Below are 18,516 nucleotides of genomic sequence, written 5' to 3' on the forward strand. Positions count from 1 at the left end.
ACCTAGAACTGAAGCTTTAACAAAGTGTTACCAGCTTCCATTACTAGCTTCATTAGCCTCATAGTTAGATAAATAAAATAAAATAAAATAAAAACTACAGAAGGAAACTTCAGACACCAAGCATGTCTTGACTGACTATATTTGGGGTAAAATTGTGTGACTTTTAGCTTAACCTTCTCTTTAAAACTAGTTGTTTGATTATGCTTTAATGTGAAGTAAAGCCTTAGGTGGTCCTTTGTCATCCCTCCTCTCCGTCTGCCACTGTTGATGCATGTATCTCTTCTTTTCCCTCTCCTCTCTCCATCCCTCTGCTTCTGTCTGAGAATATTACACACCTGAGCACACAAGTTCCCTGGAGAGAGTGAGAAGGGAGATAGAGAAAGGTAGAGAGAAAGAGTGAGAGGTGCACTGGGAGATATGGAGGCTTGGAGCAAGAATGTGGGGGAGGGAGGGAGTGAGAAAACTGTGATGGGGGGTATTCTTGGCATGGGTGGAGATGTAGAGATGCTGTTTTGAGAAGACGAAACATGGCAAATGAGAGCAGTGGTGTGAGAGTGAGACTGATATGAATATGACCATATATGAAATCAGCTGCTGTTCTTCATAGCTGTGGAGAACGGGTGTGGCCATAGTGTTCAAATGAACAACAGCATTTGAACAAACACGTGATACTGGAGTACATGTTAGGGGTGCATGATATACAGTTGTGTGCAGAAGTTTGTAAACCCTGGTGAAAATAAGTGAACACATTCTCTGCAAGGAATAAACTTAAATATGCCATGTTCTGCTAATTTTAGTGCACAATTTCTTTTATTTTAGCTTTTTTCCAGTATGTTGAATTTAGCAATCAAACAGTACTTATGCATTAAAATGTGCAGAAGTGTGTTCTTTGTAGAGGATGTCTTAACTTATTTTTGCTTCACCTTTTAAACTTGAGACCACCGGTGGTTCCAAAACACACTTCGTCATATTCTTCCTAACTTTCATATTTCATAAGCTACATTCAAAAGGTGGGGGTCGTATGAGAGCTGTAACTGTCTTCTTTCCAGTCAAATAGACGGGTAATGTAACTTTTAAACTTTATAATAAAAGAAGCTGAACTCTCAATTTTTTGTTGTCTACTGAAAGTCGATCCATTTTTCCTCAAATCTGGGCTATAAACTATAAACAGATGGCGTCTCTTCAGTGATCTGCTCTGTACAAATTATTTTTCTAAAAAAATACAAAGAGCATCTAAGATTTTTGGCTTTCACCAGTAAATTGTAAGCATATAGCAATATGTGTATGATCATAAAACACATGTTCTGTTAATTTGAGGGGAGCTTTTACAAAAAAACAAAAATAAATAAATAAAATAATATTTAAAATAAAATTTTCATTTTTCAGGCATTTACTGAATAATTTGCCTTAAGATTTGGTCATGTAAATTCAGATGGACAAACCAAAATATACCCACGTGCATAAGAGGTTAAAAAAATAAACGAAGCATGTAATTTGACCAGGGGCACTCAAACTTTTGCATACAATTACATCTGTGGTCGATATATTCACTGATAAATGGCTCGAAATTGGGATAATAATCCATAGTTACTACAAGAAATTAGTTCTCTATTAGTTTGCACACACACTGAAGCCCATCGAGTCACTAGTGGACAGCACAACCACCTCACACATGGGAGAACAGGGTTCGATTCTCCATCCTGGCAGGAAGACCACTGTTACATCGAGTCTACACAAAATAGAGATGGCACAATGCCACTTTTGGTCTATTTCAGGCTAGATTTGTTGCAGAATTGATCAGATTCGTTCTTTATTTCTACTAATATCTCAGTCAGTGTTATCTGCTAATATCATCCTGATACTAATACCAATTTGCAATTTCTACCACACATACAAACACACACACTGCTATACCAATGACAGAATGGTACACTGAGAGTCCTTGGCCTGGACTCCCTGTGGTAGATGCACCTACTGCTGTGAACCAGTGCAAATGGTAAATATTTACATAAAATGACAAAAGTTTACATTAATTGTAGTTTTTGACTTGTCACTTTTATCTGAAACTAATCAGTGATCCATCAGTGTTTTGCTTACTCCACTTCACATATTGATTATAGTGTGAACATATTTTAAATGCAAAAAAAAGGACAATTATTGTTTATTGGTGTCAGTATTATCAGTTGTCAAGTTATAATTATTGTCGACCCAGAACATCCATATCAGTGCATTCCTAATACATACTTCAAATCACCTGAAATCTATCACACCAGCACCATTAGTTCTGAGAAGTTCAGCTCCTTTGTTATCTACGCACTTCAAACCAGTACTGTGAGCATATGAAAGTGAGATCTTGAGAGAAGCTTCATTACTATGTCCACTTTCAGGCGATTGGCCTAAAGCTTGTTCTCTACAGTGTCTTGCCAGTGTCCTTTCACTTCTACCTTCCTCCAGAAGATCTTCAAAAAAATAGGGCAAAGTTGAGACAAACTCCAGCAAGCGCTGTCCCTCGTTTCCTAGATGAAGCGCTTCTCTTGTAGGCTGTTCTCTCAGTCTCTTTCTTTTTCCCTGGCTCGTGCTCTTCCCTCGCTCATTTAAAGATAGCGCTGCCTCATTTTTCTCTCTCTCCACCACTCCTCTCTTCGTTTCATCTGTCTGTGGGTGAGCGAGTGAATAATTAAATGGAGAGAAGGAGAAAACAAACAGTTTTCCCCCCACACTCTTCTTCCACTCCTCCTCTCCCCCTTCGTTAGCAGATTAGCGCTAATAACGTCCGCTAATTACCCTGCCTGTTAATTAGCTTCATTCCGAGGGACTTTTGCGAGGGTTATTTTATGCAGCAGGTTTCTGCTCAGCTAGAGAACTTACTGAATTCGTCTAATTGATGCGTTTCTTAATGAAGATTGGTGGCTTGCTTTGGAGAGAGCAGAAAAGGGAGGAATCGGTTCCGTAATATTGCTGATTCATTTGCGTGAGTGCTGCATTTGGGTACATTTGGGTTAGCTAACGCTGGTGGCGCCGCTGGGCTTCAGCACAGCGCTGTGAGAGAGGAGTTAAACTCTTAAATCTTTAGGCGCTGCTACTCAGAATGACTGTCAACATGAGCTATAGTTAACAAATGCATCACATTTGAATATGTATTGTAAATCGCCAGAAATCTGTAAAGCCAGTGGTTCTAGACTTCCTTTGGGAAAGTTCTGTCCCCAAAAAAATGTAAAGCTATGAAATTTACACTTTTTTCTCATCCCAGCGTTGTCCTGCTGCCCATCGGTCTGATAAAACCCACTGCACAGAAGTGCATGGACATGCGGGTACCCAGCCAAATGAACATAAAATGACAAACTTGATATAAAATGGCTACGAATGGTACTGTAGATATCAGACGTTGCGTGTCTCTGAGGCCGAGACTACAAGGCAGCTCAGTCAGAGCTTGGTGAAGGATGTGTCTTCCAAGGGTGTAAAAGAATTGATCAATACAATTGTCATCATATCTTCATCAGTATAATGTTAAATTTGCATTTGAGACCTAAACATCAGGCTGGACCTTCTTTTTGAGTCTGTGCATGTGATGTTAATACATAAAGACATATGACATGGTCCAAAACATACTGTGATATCCGACTTAACGCCTCTGACTTTTAAATGATTATTTTAGGCTTTACAGGGTGACTCACAGCGGCATGCGACACGCCATATTTTAGTGGTCCTCTTGATTCTGTAACATTTTCAGTTTTAACAAAAAAATGTATATAGTACTGCTTTAAAATACTGTACGCTTACTGCAATACAGCACATCATAAATATCTAGAAATAATAAAATTATTGGGTATTAGTATCGATTTTGACAAAAATAAGGTGTCAGTTATCGGCTGTCACATTGAACCAGAACGTCCGTATCAATGCATCACTAATACATACTGAAATATGATTAAGATTTTGAGAGATTATTTTGAAATGTGGTAAATGGTAACAATAAGATGATTTATCCAGAGTTATAATATACAGTTTCTACTTCAGAAGAAGCTAAAGCATTTCCACTCAGACTTTTGTGAAATTTGGCCGCAGTCAAATTACATCTTTTGTTAATTTTCTAAGGGAAAATAAGTTTGTCTTCTACAGAGAACACATTTTAATGCACAGTTACTTGCTTATTTGCTGAATTAAACATTTTGGGGGAAAAATAATGAAATGGCTTGTGCAAAAATAATGGCAATAAAAAAAACTGTGTACTAAAATGTGCACTTTGTTCTCTGTAGAGGATGTGCTAACTTATTTTCAGTTACATAATCAACAGAACATGTAACTTGAACAGGGATGTTCAGACTTTTGCATACGACCATGTTCTTATGACTGCCTGCTCCACCTCCACCTCCCTCAAGCACATTTGGAAGAAAAAAAGGGGCCAAGAGTTGAACGCACCATACTCCGTCATTCCTCGACAAGGCGCTTCCCTTGTAGGTCGTTCTGTCTTTTGCTCTCCTTGGCTCACTTTCTCTGGAGCTTCATATGTGTCACTTGACCTGAAGGGTTGTACCACTTTTTTGCACGGTGTGGGTCTGAATGTGTGACATTACTCTTCTTCTCCTCTGTAGGACGGAGTCTGTGGCTGAGAAAATGCTGACAAACTGGTTCACCTTCCTGCTCTACAAGTTCCTGAAGGTGAGTGTGTGTGCTCCTATGTGTGAGTGTGCCTGGATGTCGGTGTGTGTGTTTGTTCCCGGCTGTGTGTGCACTTTCAGTGTGAACGTGTGCCTGTGAACACAACAGCTTGAGGTCCCTGGTGTTTGGGTATCCTCTGCTGACCTTGGGTGCTGTGCAAAGGCTTATGGGAGATTGAGTTCAGTAACAGTGCGCAGCCTACCATATGTCCCTGGCAGCATCACTTTCTCAGTCTCTCAACCATCAGCCCTCACACGCGCTCTCAGCCAGCACTCTATATATAGCCTTCTTAATGTCTCTGACTCTGGACCAAGGCAAAAATGTGTGTTTCTTGAAGTAAACTACCAGCCAGATGGTTATAGGAATCAAAAGAAGTGACTACTCGAGAGACGCTGAAACACATGGATATGTGTTTGTGCTGGAGATGCATTCTACTGAACATGCTTCGCTCTGATGTTGGGATTTCTTTCGAGCAGCATGTTAGAGTTTGAGACGTAGTTTCTGTGCCTACACCATGAAACAGTAATGCGCGGTAGCACAGGAGTATGACTAAGCATTTCGGACGAGCGGCCGCTATACAGTCCTGCGGTTTGTTTAAAAACTATGCACAGAGATATCTGATCAGAAAGTGAGCAGCCTGACCCAGACAGTGTGTCTGGCTATCAGAGAATGTTTGTGTCTGTCTCCTGTCTGTTGGTGCTCGTTAACAGCTGTCTGTTTAATTAGCCCCAATGCTAACGAGCCTAACGAGGCAGGGACATATGGTGGGGGTTGGTGGTTGGTTGGGGTGGCTGGGGGGGGGAGGGTGGCCCAGAGGGGTACGGATGCCAGCAAGGGCCACTAGAGGCAGAATGTGTCTGGGGACATGGGCGCTCTTTCTGTAGTATATTAATAGGAATAACTTACTGGGATCAGAATAATCACAAAAAAACAGTACTTGAGGACTGATTGGTTATTAGCCTTAATTGAGTCAATTGTTGTTGATTAATTGTGGATAATTTGGCCACCAATGTGCACAGTGTGGGTCTTTTTTTCTTAAGGCTAGGTGTTTTGTGCTCTGGTGAGTGAGTTAGTTGTTTGTCTACAGTGAGAAATGAGTTTAGAAGAGGGAGGGTGAAAGAATTAAGGTGAAAAAAGACAAAGAAGAGACATAATTAAGTTATATTTAATTAATATAGATCATTTGGCTGCCAGTACATCTCTCTTAACCCTTATGTGGAGGTTCTCCAAGTGGTTCAGGGGTTTCCCTCAACTTGGCTTGAGAAAATGCGAGAATGAAGGTGAAATGAACTCGAAAAGCTAGAAATAAAGACAAATTGTTGTTAAATTGTTAATTCAGTGGATAGTTTGGCTGCCAATATGCACTCTGTGAAATGTGATGATTTTTCTCTACCGTGAGAAACAGCATTGCCAGTGAAGGAAAATAAAGCTGAGAAGGACACGAGAAGACAGAATTAAGACAAATTATCGTTAAGTAATTGGATAATTTTGCTGCCAATACGCACACTGTCAAGTGTGGCTCTACCCCCTTATGGCCAAATGCTCTCTCAGTGGTTGAGTAGTTTCTCTCTACAGAGAAAAACAGCTTTGCGCGAGAGAAAATGAGCAAACGAAGGTGAAAAGGACATGAAAGGACGGAGGTAAAGTGGGGAAATGTGGGAGAGCGAGGGAGAAGTTGTGGAAGATGAGGAAGGAGGGTTGTGCGTGGGAAGGAACGAGGAAAGTGAGGGAGAGGTGGTGCCAGCGTTCGTCTCATTGCCTGTTTGACACATTTCATGCTCTGAAGTGCTTCTCCGGCACTTTCCTCCACAGTCATTAGCCTTCTATTAACCCCTCCATCAGTCGCCCCCCCCCACCCCCCGCCTCCTTGACGCGCACTCAGCGGCTCGGCTGCTTTTGTGAATAAAACAACCCAACACTCCGGGGAGCAGCGGCGGCTTACGCTGCTTCCGTGCTGTTTTTGTTTTCCCTGACTACAGGAATAACTCACAAGTCCTAGAGGACTCTTCCGACAGACGTATCTTGCGCCTTTATCTCGAACCTGGGATAAACCACTTGCCCTCAGTTTGGCGCAGAGGAAATGGGCCACTTCAGAACGAGTGTTTTGGCAGAAATCGTTAATGCTTTGCAGAACAAAAAGACAGAGCCTGGAGAACATTACCCGTCAGTGAGACTCTCTCTCTCTCCCTCTCTCCAGTGGGCTGTGAAGGAAGAGTAGAAACACTGAAGCAGCAAAAATCGCTCTCACCTTCCCCCACCTGCACTGTGTGTATATGTGTGTGTGTTGCGGACTGATTGGAGTTTAATACACCTCCTGCTCTTATGATGGGAAAACAGTTTAAGCGCTGAGAGGCTGTGATGGCCCTCAGCTCAGCTCCAGCGCCATTGAGACCGGTGCTTAAGCAGAGAGAGAGAGAGCGAGAGAGGTATGAATGCTTCAGATCTGAATGGAAAATAAACTGTGCGACAGTATGAAACACACCTCAGAAACATCAGAGATATGCCCTCCCGAACACTCGCCCTGTGATCTCATTTCCCTTGGTAATTTTCCCTCTTGTGTGGTTTGTGTATTAGTGTTGCACAGTGTGTGGAACGTTCAGTGTTTTTAACAGCACCATAATTTACGTGGTAAACAATACAGTAAAAAGAATTTTATTTCAAGGCTTCAATAAATTTCATAACACATAAATAAGCTTTTAGCTTATTTATCAAGCAGTACTTAAGTATTTTTGAACTGTTTACACCTGTAATCACAAGGCCTCTGCTTGGCTTTACTTGGCAATGATGCTTCATAATAGAGTTTTAAACAGAACAAATGTCCATCGCTTTAGTTGGCCCATTATGTCAATGTGCTTTACTTTATAGAACATCCTATGGCTTCCTGCGAGTTGTAAACTGTATAAAAATACTCAAATGTTGTGTTACAAATGTTGGTCAATGCATATGCATGTGTTACAAGTCTCTGTTAGTAAACCAAAACAATATTTTAACAACAGTTCAATACTTTTGAAAACTTAAATTCAGTTTTAATGGGCTGTTAATGTATCTGTACAATGTATTTTTCTATTGGCAAATTAACTTGCACTTGTTAATTTGACACAGACAAGCAGAAGCACCTACATTACCACATCACTGTTGTCAGAAGAAAACCTCGTATCCCCAAAATGATAACTTTACAGGAAAAGGAAAAAACCTACTTAACTTTTAATGTAAGTCAGTGGAACCAGACTTTTTTCTAAGTCACAATGTAAAGAACCACAGGCATTTTCAAATTATGTCAAAAATTGAAAAACAACAAAAATGGAGATAGGAGGTTTTTTTCCGACAGTAGCGATATCTGAAATATAACAGTGAAGAATGTACTTAGTACACTGACTTGGAATCACAGTTTTCAATATTATAAAACCAGTTTGTTGAAGACACGTATAAAATGATTCTGTTGATGCCACAGCTATACAGCTTTGTAGTTTTCAAGTAATCTGTAGTAACCTGTAAAAATGAAGAAAATTTAGATGTGTCCAGAGTGATGGTGAATTGTAGATGATTCTGCAATGACTGAGAGAGCTGTATTGTATATAACATTGAGAATTAAGCCTGGATTGTAAATAAAATTAACACCCAGATGGCCTGCATTGTACAAGTTATTATTGAATAAAATAACAGTTTTAATTCATTTGAAAATACCAGCTGCTGTTTATGCTGTTTTGAATGTTTCATTATGACGGGACCAGTAGAAATGATCCAGAATTATTTTGAATAAGATCTTGTTCCATTAACTTGCACTAAAAGGAAAAAAAGGCTGTTTTTCTTTCTCCTGAAAAGTAGCCATTTTGGTAATAAAAGATTTTGTCCCAACAATGACGATTTTAAGATTTTTGTGTTGATAAATAAGAGGTTGAATTTGAAAAAAGAAAATGTTAATTAAACTGTACCAACCTGAATATTTAACTGTGTTCACACCAGTAAACACCGAGTGTTCAGACAATGAGAAGTGCTTTTAATTTTGTGCTTTAGGGACATTCTGGTATGGAGCCTTGTGATTCTACACTTGGTATCGGAAGTCAAAATGCTGTAATCGTGGCGGTGCTGTTGTGTGTTTGTGTACAGGAGTGTGCAGGGGAGCCTCTGTTTATGCTCTACTGTGCGATGAAGCAGCAGATGGAGAAGGGCCCGATAGATGCCATCACAGGAGAGGCGCGCTACTCTCTGAGCGAAGACAAACTCATCAGACAGCAGATCGACTATAAAACTCTGGTCAGTAGCTTCACAGTGTGAGCCTGGAGCACCATCTTCAAACACAGCAAGAGCCACAACTTTAACTATTCTCGCATAACTGCCACTCCACTGTGACCTTTGATTTACAGCTACGCTATTGCTTCACAGTTACTGCAGCAAGACAGAGTATGGCTGCATGTTATGGACAGAATACTAGTTTTGCAGTTATGTTACTATATATGGCCTGCATTATATTCAAAATTCATTGGCCAACCAATAATGTTACATGGTATACTATATATATGTATGTATATACACACACACACACACACACATATACATATATACACACACACACACACACATATATATATATATGTGTGTATGTGTGTATGATTGGTTAAGAGGCTCATTTGCATATTGCTGAATATTTGAGTATTGTAAAGTTCAGTGCAATAATGATTAACAAACAATATATTGTGCAGGCAGCCTTAAGATGTAGCATACATTAGGACTGCGCAGTAATTCTAACCATACTGACTGATCTCAAACTTTGCAGAATTTTTTTGCGTGTTTTGATAAATTAAGGTATTAATGTTAAAACATTAGGGATATTTTTCCACACCTCCAAAGTTCAGTCTTAGAAGTTGGTTGCATTTTCTGCTTTGCACAAGCCAAATAATTCCTAATACATTTAATGATGTTGAGCTCTGGACTCTGGGGTGAACAGTTCATCGCTCTGAGAACACCATTAGCTTCTGTTATTTAAAGATTTTCTTCTTTTTGTATATTTCCTCTTCCTCTATAAGGGCTTCTTGACGGCCACACATCTTTTCAGACTTATGGCGTTGAGATGTTTTCTCACAGTGAAAGGATGAACAAAAAGACGTGCATTTTTTTCAGATCCAGATTATATTATATTATATTTCAGATTTCAGATTATAGTACTTCTGATCTCCTCAGAAATATCTCCTGAAAAATGAACTACTTGTACTTAATGGCCACTTCAACTAGAAATGAAATAAACGACGAGTGGTCTCTGACTTTTGCATCTTACCGTAAATAACATTAAACCATGTTACATTAAATGTTCACCAGTTTATACTATATCACAAAGTATATGGCTATTGCAGTATGTAGCAATGTAACTGCACCATCCTTTGTGCATACCATGCAGCCCTAATTATCATTACTCTAATTATAAGATTTATGTTGCTTGTTGCCAGATAGCAGTAGTTATGCAGTGTTTTGTCTTATTAGAGCTGATGGACATTTAAATGTGATTAATGAGAATGTTATTTCCTAAGTGGGAATCAAAGAGCCTTTGTCAGATGCACAGCGGTTCAGTCTAAAGTCTGATATCCGTGTCATTGTTGGCTGTTAATTAGAGCTCTGATTTTGATCACTGTGCTCTGTGTGCAGACGCTGCACTGCGTGAACCCGGAGAACGAGAATGCGCCAGAGGTGACGGTCAAATGCCTGAACTGTGACACCATCACTCAGGTGAAGGAGAAGCTGCTTGACGCTGTGTACAAGGGCAGCCCTTACTCTCAGAGGCCAAAGGCTGGAGACATGGATCTGGGTAAGAGAGTGAGAGAGAAGGGCAGAGAGCTCTCACTCCAGAGCCATTTAAAGATATAAGCATGAAAAATAGAGCCCAGGATCAATAGTGTAATAGAACAGGGAACTACCTTGTGCCTGACCTGTAGGAAAGTAAATGGCTGTTAGCTACTATGACATGCTTTGAACTCTGCCCGTGTCTGTGCAGAATGGCGGCAGGGCAGAATGGCCAGAATCATCCTTCAGGATGAGGACGTCACCACCAAGATTGACAATGACTGGAAACGGCTCAACACTCTCGCGCACTACCAGGTAAACCACGTTAGCATTTGTATACAATAGCGACGTCTTCACACCCACGTACGGAGCCGCGGCCAACCGTAGCCAAGGCCCGAAAAAACCCTCCCACACGACCAGGTTACCATAGCAACACCTCAACACCCTAGCACACTGCCAGGTAACCATAGCAACACCTCAACATGTAACCATAGCAACAACCACAGCTTTTACCCTGCAGCAAGACGCTTTAGCAATGCCTGATAAGTCTTTGCGGAAATGTTCAAGTAGGTGCTGTTAGTTTCCGATTTGCTTTCATTCTCTCTCTCTCTCTCTCTCTCTCTCTCCCTCTCTCTCTCTCTCTCTCTCCCTCTCTCCCCCTCCCTCTCTCTCTCTCTCTCTCTCTCCCCCTCCCTCTCCCTCTCTCTCTCTCTCTAGGTGACGGATGGCTCAGTGATCGCTCTGGTCCCCAAGCAAAACTCTGCCTACAACATCTCCAATTCCTCCACTTTTACCAAGTCCCTCAGCAGATACGGTACAAGCTCTTGATTTCACTCATGTTACAGCTCTTTCTCTCTTCATCTCTCGCTTTCTCTTTCTTATTTACTCTCTCCTTTGCTTACTTTTTCACTGTCTTTCTCACTTTCTTTTCCTCACTACTCTCTCATCCTTTCTGTCTTTCACTCTGTCTATCACTTCTCAATTTTCTTTTTCTCTCTTCCCTCTTTCTTTCTTGTTGTCTCACCTTTTTTCTCTCATTTTCTCACTCGCTTTCTCTATCCTTATATCCCTCCCTCCCTCTCTCCCTCTTTCTCTCCCTCCCTCTCTCCTTCCCTTCCTCCCTCTCTCTCTTTCTATCTTTCTCTCTCTTTCTTTCTTTCTCTCTTTCTTTCTCTCCTCCCTCCCTCCCTCCCTTTCTCCCTCCCTCCCTTTCTCCCTCCCTTCCTCCCTCCCTCTCTTTCCCTCCTTCCCTTCCTCCCTCTCTCTCCCTCCCTTCTCTCTTTCTATCTCTTTCTCTCTCCCTCCCTCCCTGCTCTCTGAGCTCTGTCTTGCCAGCTGTGTGATTTGATTGGGTGGTGGAGCAGCTCATGATGTCAAACTGTCGATGACAGACATTAAATCCAGGAACATTCTGATAAAGTGAGAATATGAAAGAATTGCATGTCATATTAGTGACAGAAAGGAGTGTAGCTTTTCTGTACAAGGTGAAATCTCTGCTTCAATGAAATAAGCTGTGTCACATTTGAACAGCTCTCTTTCTCCTTCTTTTTAAGGCGTTGCCGCAGACGTAGTGACAGTTTACCTAGTTTATCCCTGAATATTCTTTTGTCTTGTTTCTTTTCTCTCCCTCTCTCTCCTCCCTCCACTCTCACAGAGAGTATGTTGAGGACAGCCAGTAGTCCTGACAGTCTTCGTTCTCGGACACCCATGATCACTCCGGACTTGGAGAGTGGAACAAAGCTGTGGCATCTGGTCAAGAACCATGACCATTCAGACCAGAGAGAGGGAGACCGTGGCAGCAAGATGGTCTCAGAGATCTACCTGACACGCTTGCTTGCTACCAAGGTAGATAAGACACAACTGCACACACACATACGCACACGCACACACACACACAACCCTTAAGAAGTTTGGAATAACTGTACAAAAGCTTAGAATTACTGTACAAAAGTTCAGTATAGTTTGAATTCACCATTGAATACAATATAATCTGACCTAACATAAAACCAGTTTTATTGCAGATACATATTTTAAAATGATTGTAATATGATGCTAGTACTCTGCTTCTTTCAAATAATTTATATGAAGCTGTAAAAATGTATTTTGCATGTATCTGGAATGATGAACGGGGCTGTAGTTGTTTATGTAATAACTGAGAAAGTTATATAACCTCAGTAATAAACTAAACTTAGCGTTCAGAATCCAGAATTTCAAATCTTGAGGCAGACAACATGACAATATATAATTATATATCATTTATTAACCTCATATTATCAGGTTTAATAGGCCTTAAGAACCTTATTTAGTCTTATTCAGGTAACCTTGTTTTCATTTTATAATCATTTAATTAGCATTTCTATCTACACAGTATAAGTTATTTACCCTCTGATGCAAAGGTATGACTATTTCTGCCCTTTAATCTGCTTTTCTTCATTAATAACATGATTTCTCAGTGGTGGTGTTGCATTTATTTGAAATGTAACAAACATGATCCAACAAAGCTAAAAATGTTTTGGTATTTGTTAGGTTTGTGTCACAAACTCCCTTTTTGCACAAGAAAGCACATGAATATGAATAAATCACACATCACTGTGTTTTAATTAGGCAAATCCATCATAAGCGCTTACTCAGCTGAAGCACACTCTGAATAAGCTTGCTTGCACACTCACATATGCATCTTTTACGTAGTGATAGAAACACAAAAGCTCAAATTCTCCTCACAGATACATTTCACTCTGTCTACTAAAATGTGGATGCAACTCCTCTGGTGGCAGAGTTCGGGTGTCGTCACCAAATTCTCAGATTGAATGCTTGACCTAAAAGGGTTACTAAAACAACAGTTATCACAAGTGATTCCAGACTTTTGAATGTTATTGTACATGCGTGCTGGTGTGTCTGTCTTAACCCTATATTTTCTGCGTGATTTGTGTAGCTGATCTCCATGGCCAGTTCGTGTTGACCTTTGTGTGTGAAAGGCTAGTCCGTGATTAACATTTAGCAGCAGGTCTGGTCTGACACGCACCACTGTATCTTAATTAGACTGGTGACCTTTGCTTATCGAGCTGTTTGGGAAAAGCCAGGTCTCTTTTTATCTCATCTGTACTCGTTTCTCCTGACACTATAGAGTTCTCTTATTGAGATGTCTCAGCTTTAACTGCTTATAAGCCACATTTCCCATAATCCTCCTGGGGCCCTTGGGGCCACTGTATAACAGATAACTGTATACGCAGCTTCTTACAACATAGGTCATGTGTTTTTTATACCACTGATAGTTCAATAAAGGTCTTGGTGGTGATCAATAAAGCTGTAGATGCTGGAATTAGATAGCTTAGCTGTTCCTATAGCAGCCACTTCCTCCCTCGTTTTCATGCTTGTTTAGTTTGTTTTATTGTGTAATATAAAACCTGTGATTTGGTCACATTTATTACAGTTATTTTATTTTTAGTTAAATTGATTTGTGTTTAATGCAGTTGAATTGTCTCTCTCTGTCTCACAGGGCACGCTGCAGAAGTTTGTAGACGACCTGTTTGAGACCATCTTCAGCACGGCCCATAGAGGCAGCGCGCTCCCCCTCGCCATCAAATACATGTTTGACTTCCTGGATGAGCAGGCCGACAAACACCAGATTACAGACCCAGATGTCCGACACACATGGAAGAGCAACTGGTTAGTGTGGGGGTGAGGGGGTGGGGGGTGCCTGGTGTTAGTGAGTGTCTAATGTATTTTTTATTTTTTTTTTGTATTTGCTAAAATAGAGAGTTAGTAACCGTTAGCTGTCGAGTACAGTGAGTCACTGCTTAGCAACTGGCGCTCAGTGGAATGATCATTATGTTAAAAAGAAAAAAAAAACAGTAGATCGTGCCTCAACCAATCAGATTGTGTTGTCGAAACTAACGGCTGTATAAAGCTTTCTCAGTCAGTTGAATTTTTTGTGGCTCCCTTCATCATTCTTGACTCTATCTGATCTAATGTATTTATTTCTGTTTATAGCTTCCTACTGTTATACCAGTAATTGTAAACCAGTGAAATTGCACAGAATCATGTTATATATTTGTTTGGTTTTAATAATTGGTTTTATATGAAAAAGTGATTCCATCACTGTTGACAGCTCATCAACTTTGTCAACTAATCAGTGCAGCACTGTGATATAAAAGTACATAACTGTATACAACAGCAGTGAGTTAACTTTGTTGAACTTCTGCTTCTTTTCATGTTCTCATTCTCTCTCTCTCTCTCATTCTCTCTCTCTCTCTCTCATTCTCTCTCTCTCTCTCTCTCTCTCTCTCTCTCTCTCTCCAGTTTGCCGCTAAGGTTCTGGGTGAATGTGATAAAGAATCCTCAATTTGTTTTCGACATCCATAAGAACAGTATTACAGACGCATGTCTGTCTGTAGTCGCTCAGACCTTCATGGACTCGTGTTCTACGTCAGAACATAAGCTAGGCAAAGACTCGCCCTCCAACAAACTGCTCTACGCTAAAGACATTCCCAACTACAAGAACTGGGTAGAGAGGTAGGCCACCATTCAACCTCCACCTGTAATATTTTTCTCATGGGGGGGGTTTCACCAGTAGATGCCTGGGCAGTGTTTGATATTTTAGCTGGGCCAACATGCTCTCTCTCTCTCTCTCTCTCTCTCTCTCTCTCTCTCTCTCTCTCTCTCTCTCTCTCTCTCTCTCTCTCTCTCTCTCTCTCTCTCTCTCTCTCTCTCTCTCTCTCTCTCTCACAGGTATTATTCTGATATCTCTCGGATGCCTGCGATCAGTGATCAGGATATGAGTGCGTACTTGGCGGAGCAATCCCGCCTGCACTTAAACCAGTTCAACAGCATGAGTGCCCTGCACGAGATCTACTCCTATATCACCAAGTACAAAGATGAAGTAAGCACGGGCGCACACAGACACTGATATACACTCGTCACACTGAGATGTCTTACCTTCCCACAGCAGGGCTGGATATTATTCTGCAAACATATTGTTATTGCCAAATGGAATCAATACAGCACGCTGGTTTCCATGCTGTTATAGTCTTCCGTGGGCTATGAAGTTGCTAATAGGAAGGAAATTTGTGTATAATATTCTGACTTCGGATTTGTAAAAATGTAAACAGAACGTGTTGTATATTTCTCAACTAGCAAAATAGGCGATCTCACAGAAGCGCAGTGCATAGCTGAATCGTGAGGGTGTTTTATGTTGTTGTCCTGCAGTGAGTTATTGTTTTTCGGCCGTATCGTCCAAAGCTATTTCACCATCTCCCCTCACTGAACCTCCTGCCAAATGACCTTCAGTCCTACAGCTCTGTTATTGTAACCCTTTGTGTGTGCGCGCTTGTGTGTGTGTGCTGTGGTTTTGTGTTTTTCTGGGTAATGTATTGCAGCTGGCTCCATTAGCACCGCTCCTCATCATATGTCATTATCTTGTGAAAGCACATGCGTGCACACACACACACACACACACACACACACACACACACCATCATATTTGTGCTTTATTAGAAATGTGAACACAGATCAAAAGCAGTGGAAGCTAACAGACATTACTGGATGGATAGATAGTTAGCAGCAGCAAGATAATGTACCTTTTGATTTCACTGAAAGTCTGTCTTTTTTTCTCTCTCTCTTTGTCTCTCCCTCTCTCTCTCTCTCTCTCTTTTCTCTCTCATCCTTTCTTTCTACTTCTATTGCTTTTTATTTTCTTTTGCACATGCTTTCTTTCTCTCTCTTGCTGTTTCTTTTTTTTCATGCTCTCTCTTTCTCTTTTTCACTCTCTCTTTCTCACTATCTATCTGTCTTGCTGACCCGATCTCTTTCTGTTTCTCTCACGTTCTTTCTCCTTCTGCTCACACTGTTTCTCTCGTTCTTTCATTCTTTCTTTCTTTCTGCCTCTTTCTCTTTGTTCTCTTTGCACATGCTTTTTCTCTCCCTCTCTTCTTCTTTCTTTCTCTTTTGCTTCTCTCTTTCCTTCTCTTTCCCACTCTTTCTTTCTCACTTTTTTGTCTTTCTATCTTTCTCCCCTTCTCCCTCCCTCTTTTTCTCTCTCTCATTATTTCTTTCTTTCTGCTTCTTTTGCTTTTTATTTTCTTTTGCACATGCTTTCTTTCTCTTTTTCTGGTTCTCTCATTCTTTCTTTTTTTCACTCTTTCTCTCTATCTTAACTGATCTTTTTTCTGTCAATCCTTCTCTTGTTCTTTCTTTGTTTCTGCCTCTATTTTTTCCTTGCACACAACTTTCTTTCTCTCCCTCTTTTCCTCTCTCTTTTTTCATGTGTATCTCTTACTCGTTCTTTCTCTTTCACTCTTTCTTTCTCACTCTTTTGTTTGTCTTTCTCTCTTATTCTCCCTCCCTCTCTCTCTCTCTCTCTCTCTCTCTCTCTCTCTCTCTCTCTCTCTCTCTCTCTGTAGATCCTCTCTGCTCTGGAGCGTGATGAGCAGGCCCGCAGGCAGAGGTTGAGGAGTAAGCTGGAGCAGGTGATTGACACCATGGCTCTGAGCAGCTGATCGGGGGTCTGAGCACTCGAAACAAACACGGACTGACGACACACACTCCCCGGGTCTCAAACCCACCGAGCTACACACTGCAGAGAAGTGAGGCAGTACACTGGAGCTTCTACAGAGCGGGGCACACACTCTTTGTCTGTGTGTGTGTCTGTGTGAGTGTGTGTGTGGATGAGCCACCGAGGACACATCACAGGAGACGTTTTGACTGTTGTTGTGGTGCAGTTTTTCTTTTTTTTCTGTCGTGTTTTTGTTGGAGTGTAGGCGTGTACTGGTGTGTGTTGGACCTCTACACACGCAGAGACACACACACATACACACACGCACACACACACACCGAGTTTGAGGACTCAAGAAGGAGGAATTCTGGGATGCCTTCGCTCCAGCCGTGTGATTGGTCATGTGATTGGTCATGTGATTGGTCATGTGATAGCTGTTGTCACGACACGCCCCTGGAATGACTAAGGACATTCGGATTTGTTTTCTTTCTGTGTTGATTTGTCGTTTATTGTTATTTTTTTTATTTTGTACAAACGTAATGGACTGCCCTCTCTCTGCTCTCTTTTGCCACTCGTGTTACTGCTGAATTTGCACAGTTTACAGGAACCAGTACAAAGGACAAATCTTCAGATATTATATATATAAATCTATAAATATATAAATACTGTTACATTTTCAGCCAAGCAAAATTAACCATTGAGATTTTTCTTTGCCATGTTATCACCAGAACACAATAGAGTCAAAAATGAATTAGATCTTTAAGCAGAAGAAAAAAAAATCTACATAGGAAGGAGAAAAAAAAAAAGAAAATATGAATAAAATGTTGTCCTGTGCCATGTTTTATTTGAATGTCGTTTAGTGAAAAGGCATTTTGTTACATGGGAATGTGCTATGGTTTTTGTTTTTTAATATGACCTTGCCTGATGACTGAGAAAATATGAAAATATGTTTGGCGTAGCTTAAGTAGAACAGGTGAGTTTAGAATTATCCGGAGTTCAGAAGGCAAAGAGTTTGAGATTTTTGCTCTCAGGGCTCATTCGGCGGTCTCTTTATGAACCGAACACGGTCGTCTCCCTCCGTGTGTGATGCTGCCTCTCTCCCTCGTGGGTTTTGCTTCCTCTTTGCGCAAACGCATCTGGAGAAAGAGGAGTAGATTTACCGCAATCCCTTTTTTTCTTAGTCTCTTAAGGGAAGGAGAGCGAGGTTTGAAGCTTCTAATTCATTACTGCTTCAAACTCGGATCAGAGAGAGAGCGAGCGAGCGAGCGAGGGGAGGACGAAGAGGAGGATAGAGACTGAGAGAAAGAGGGGCTTTAGCCTTAGCTCATTAAAGAGACAGGGCTAAGTAATCCTGTTACCCTCTGGCCTTCCGCCTCCAGTGTGTGCGTGTTTGATTCAGCCTGCTTTTTTATAAATGATCTCGTATGAGAGACGTTCTGTGATGAGAGGCTATCTTTAAAGGATTTTTTTTCCTTTTTTTAAACTCTTGCTTTAATTTGCTTGCCTAAAGAAACCAAACTGTGATCTGTGGTGGATTTGATTTGGTGTTTCAGTTTTTTTTGTAATGCAACATCTGAAAGTGGTTTACCATTGTA

General features: G+C 40.9%; 1 protein-coding gene across 1 annotated transcript in view; it reads left to right on the forward strand.

The window, feature by feature from the left end:
* plxna1b (plexin A1b) overlaps nt 1-17,736 on the forward strand; it is a 198,764-nt gene extending 181,028 nt beyond the window's left edge. Inside the window, exons 23-32 of the mRNA XM_036571021.1 lie at nt 4,593-4,659; nt 8,767-8,913; nt 10,297-10,456; nt 10,643-10,746; nt 11,149-11,245; nt 12,086-12,276; nt 13,928-14,097; nt 14,731-14,943; nt 15,160-15,310; nt 16,830-17,736. Of these exons, the coding sequence (XP_036426914.1) occupies nt 4,593-4,659; nt 8,767-8,913; nt 10,297-10,456; nt 10,643-10,746; nt 11,149-11,245; nt 12,086-12,276; nt 13,928-14,097; nt 14,731-14,943; nt 15,160-15,310; nt 16,830-16,925 (1,396 nt within the window). The 3' untranslated portion in view covers nt 16,926-17,736. The remainder of the gene's footprint in view (nt 1-4,592; nt 4,660-8,766; nt 8,914-10,296; nt 10,457-10,642; nt 10,747-11,148; nt 11,246-12,085; nt 12,277-13,927; nt 14,098-14,730; nt 14,944-15,159; nt 15,311-16,829) is intronic.
* The last annotated feature ends 780 nt before the right edge of the window (nt 17,737-18,516 follow it).

Source organism: Colossoma macropomum, unplaced genomic scaffold, assembly GCF_904425465.1.
Source record: "Colossoma macropomum unplaced genomic scaffold, Colossoma_macropomum, whole genome shotgun sequence".
NCBI classification, from domain to species: domain Eukaryota; kingdom Metazoa; phylum Chordata; class Actinopteri; order Characiformes; family Serrasalmidae; genus Colossoma; species Colossoma macropomum.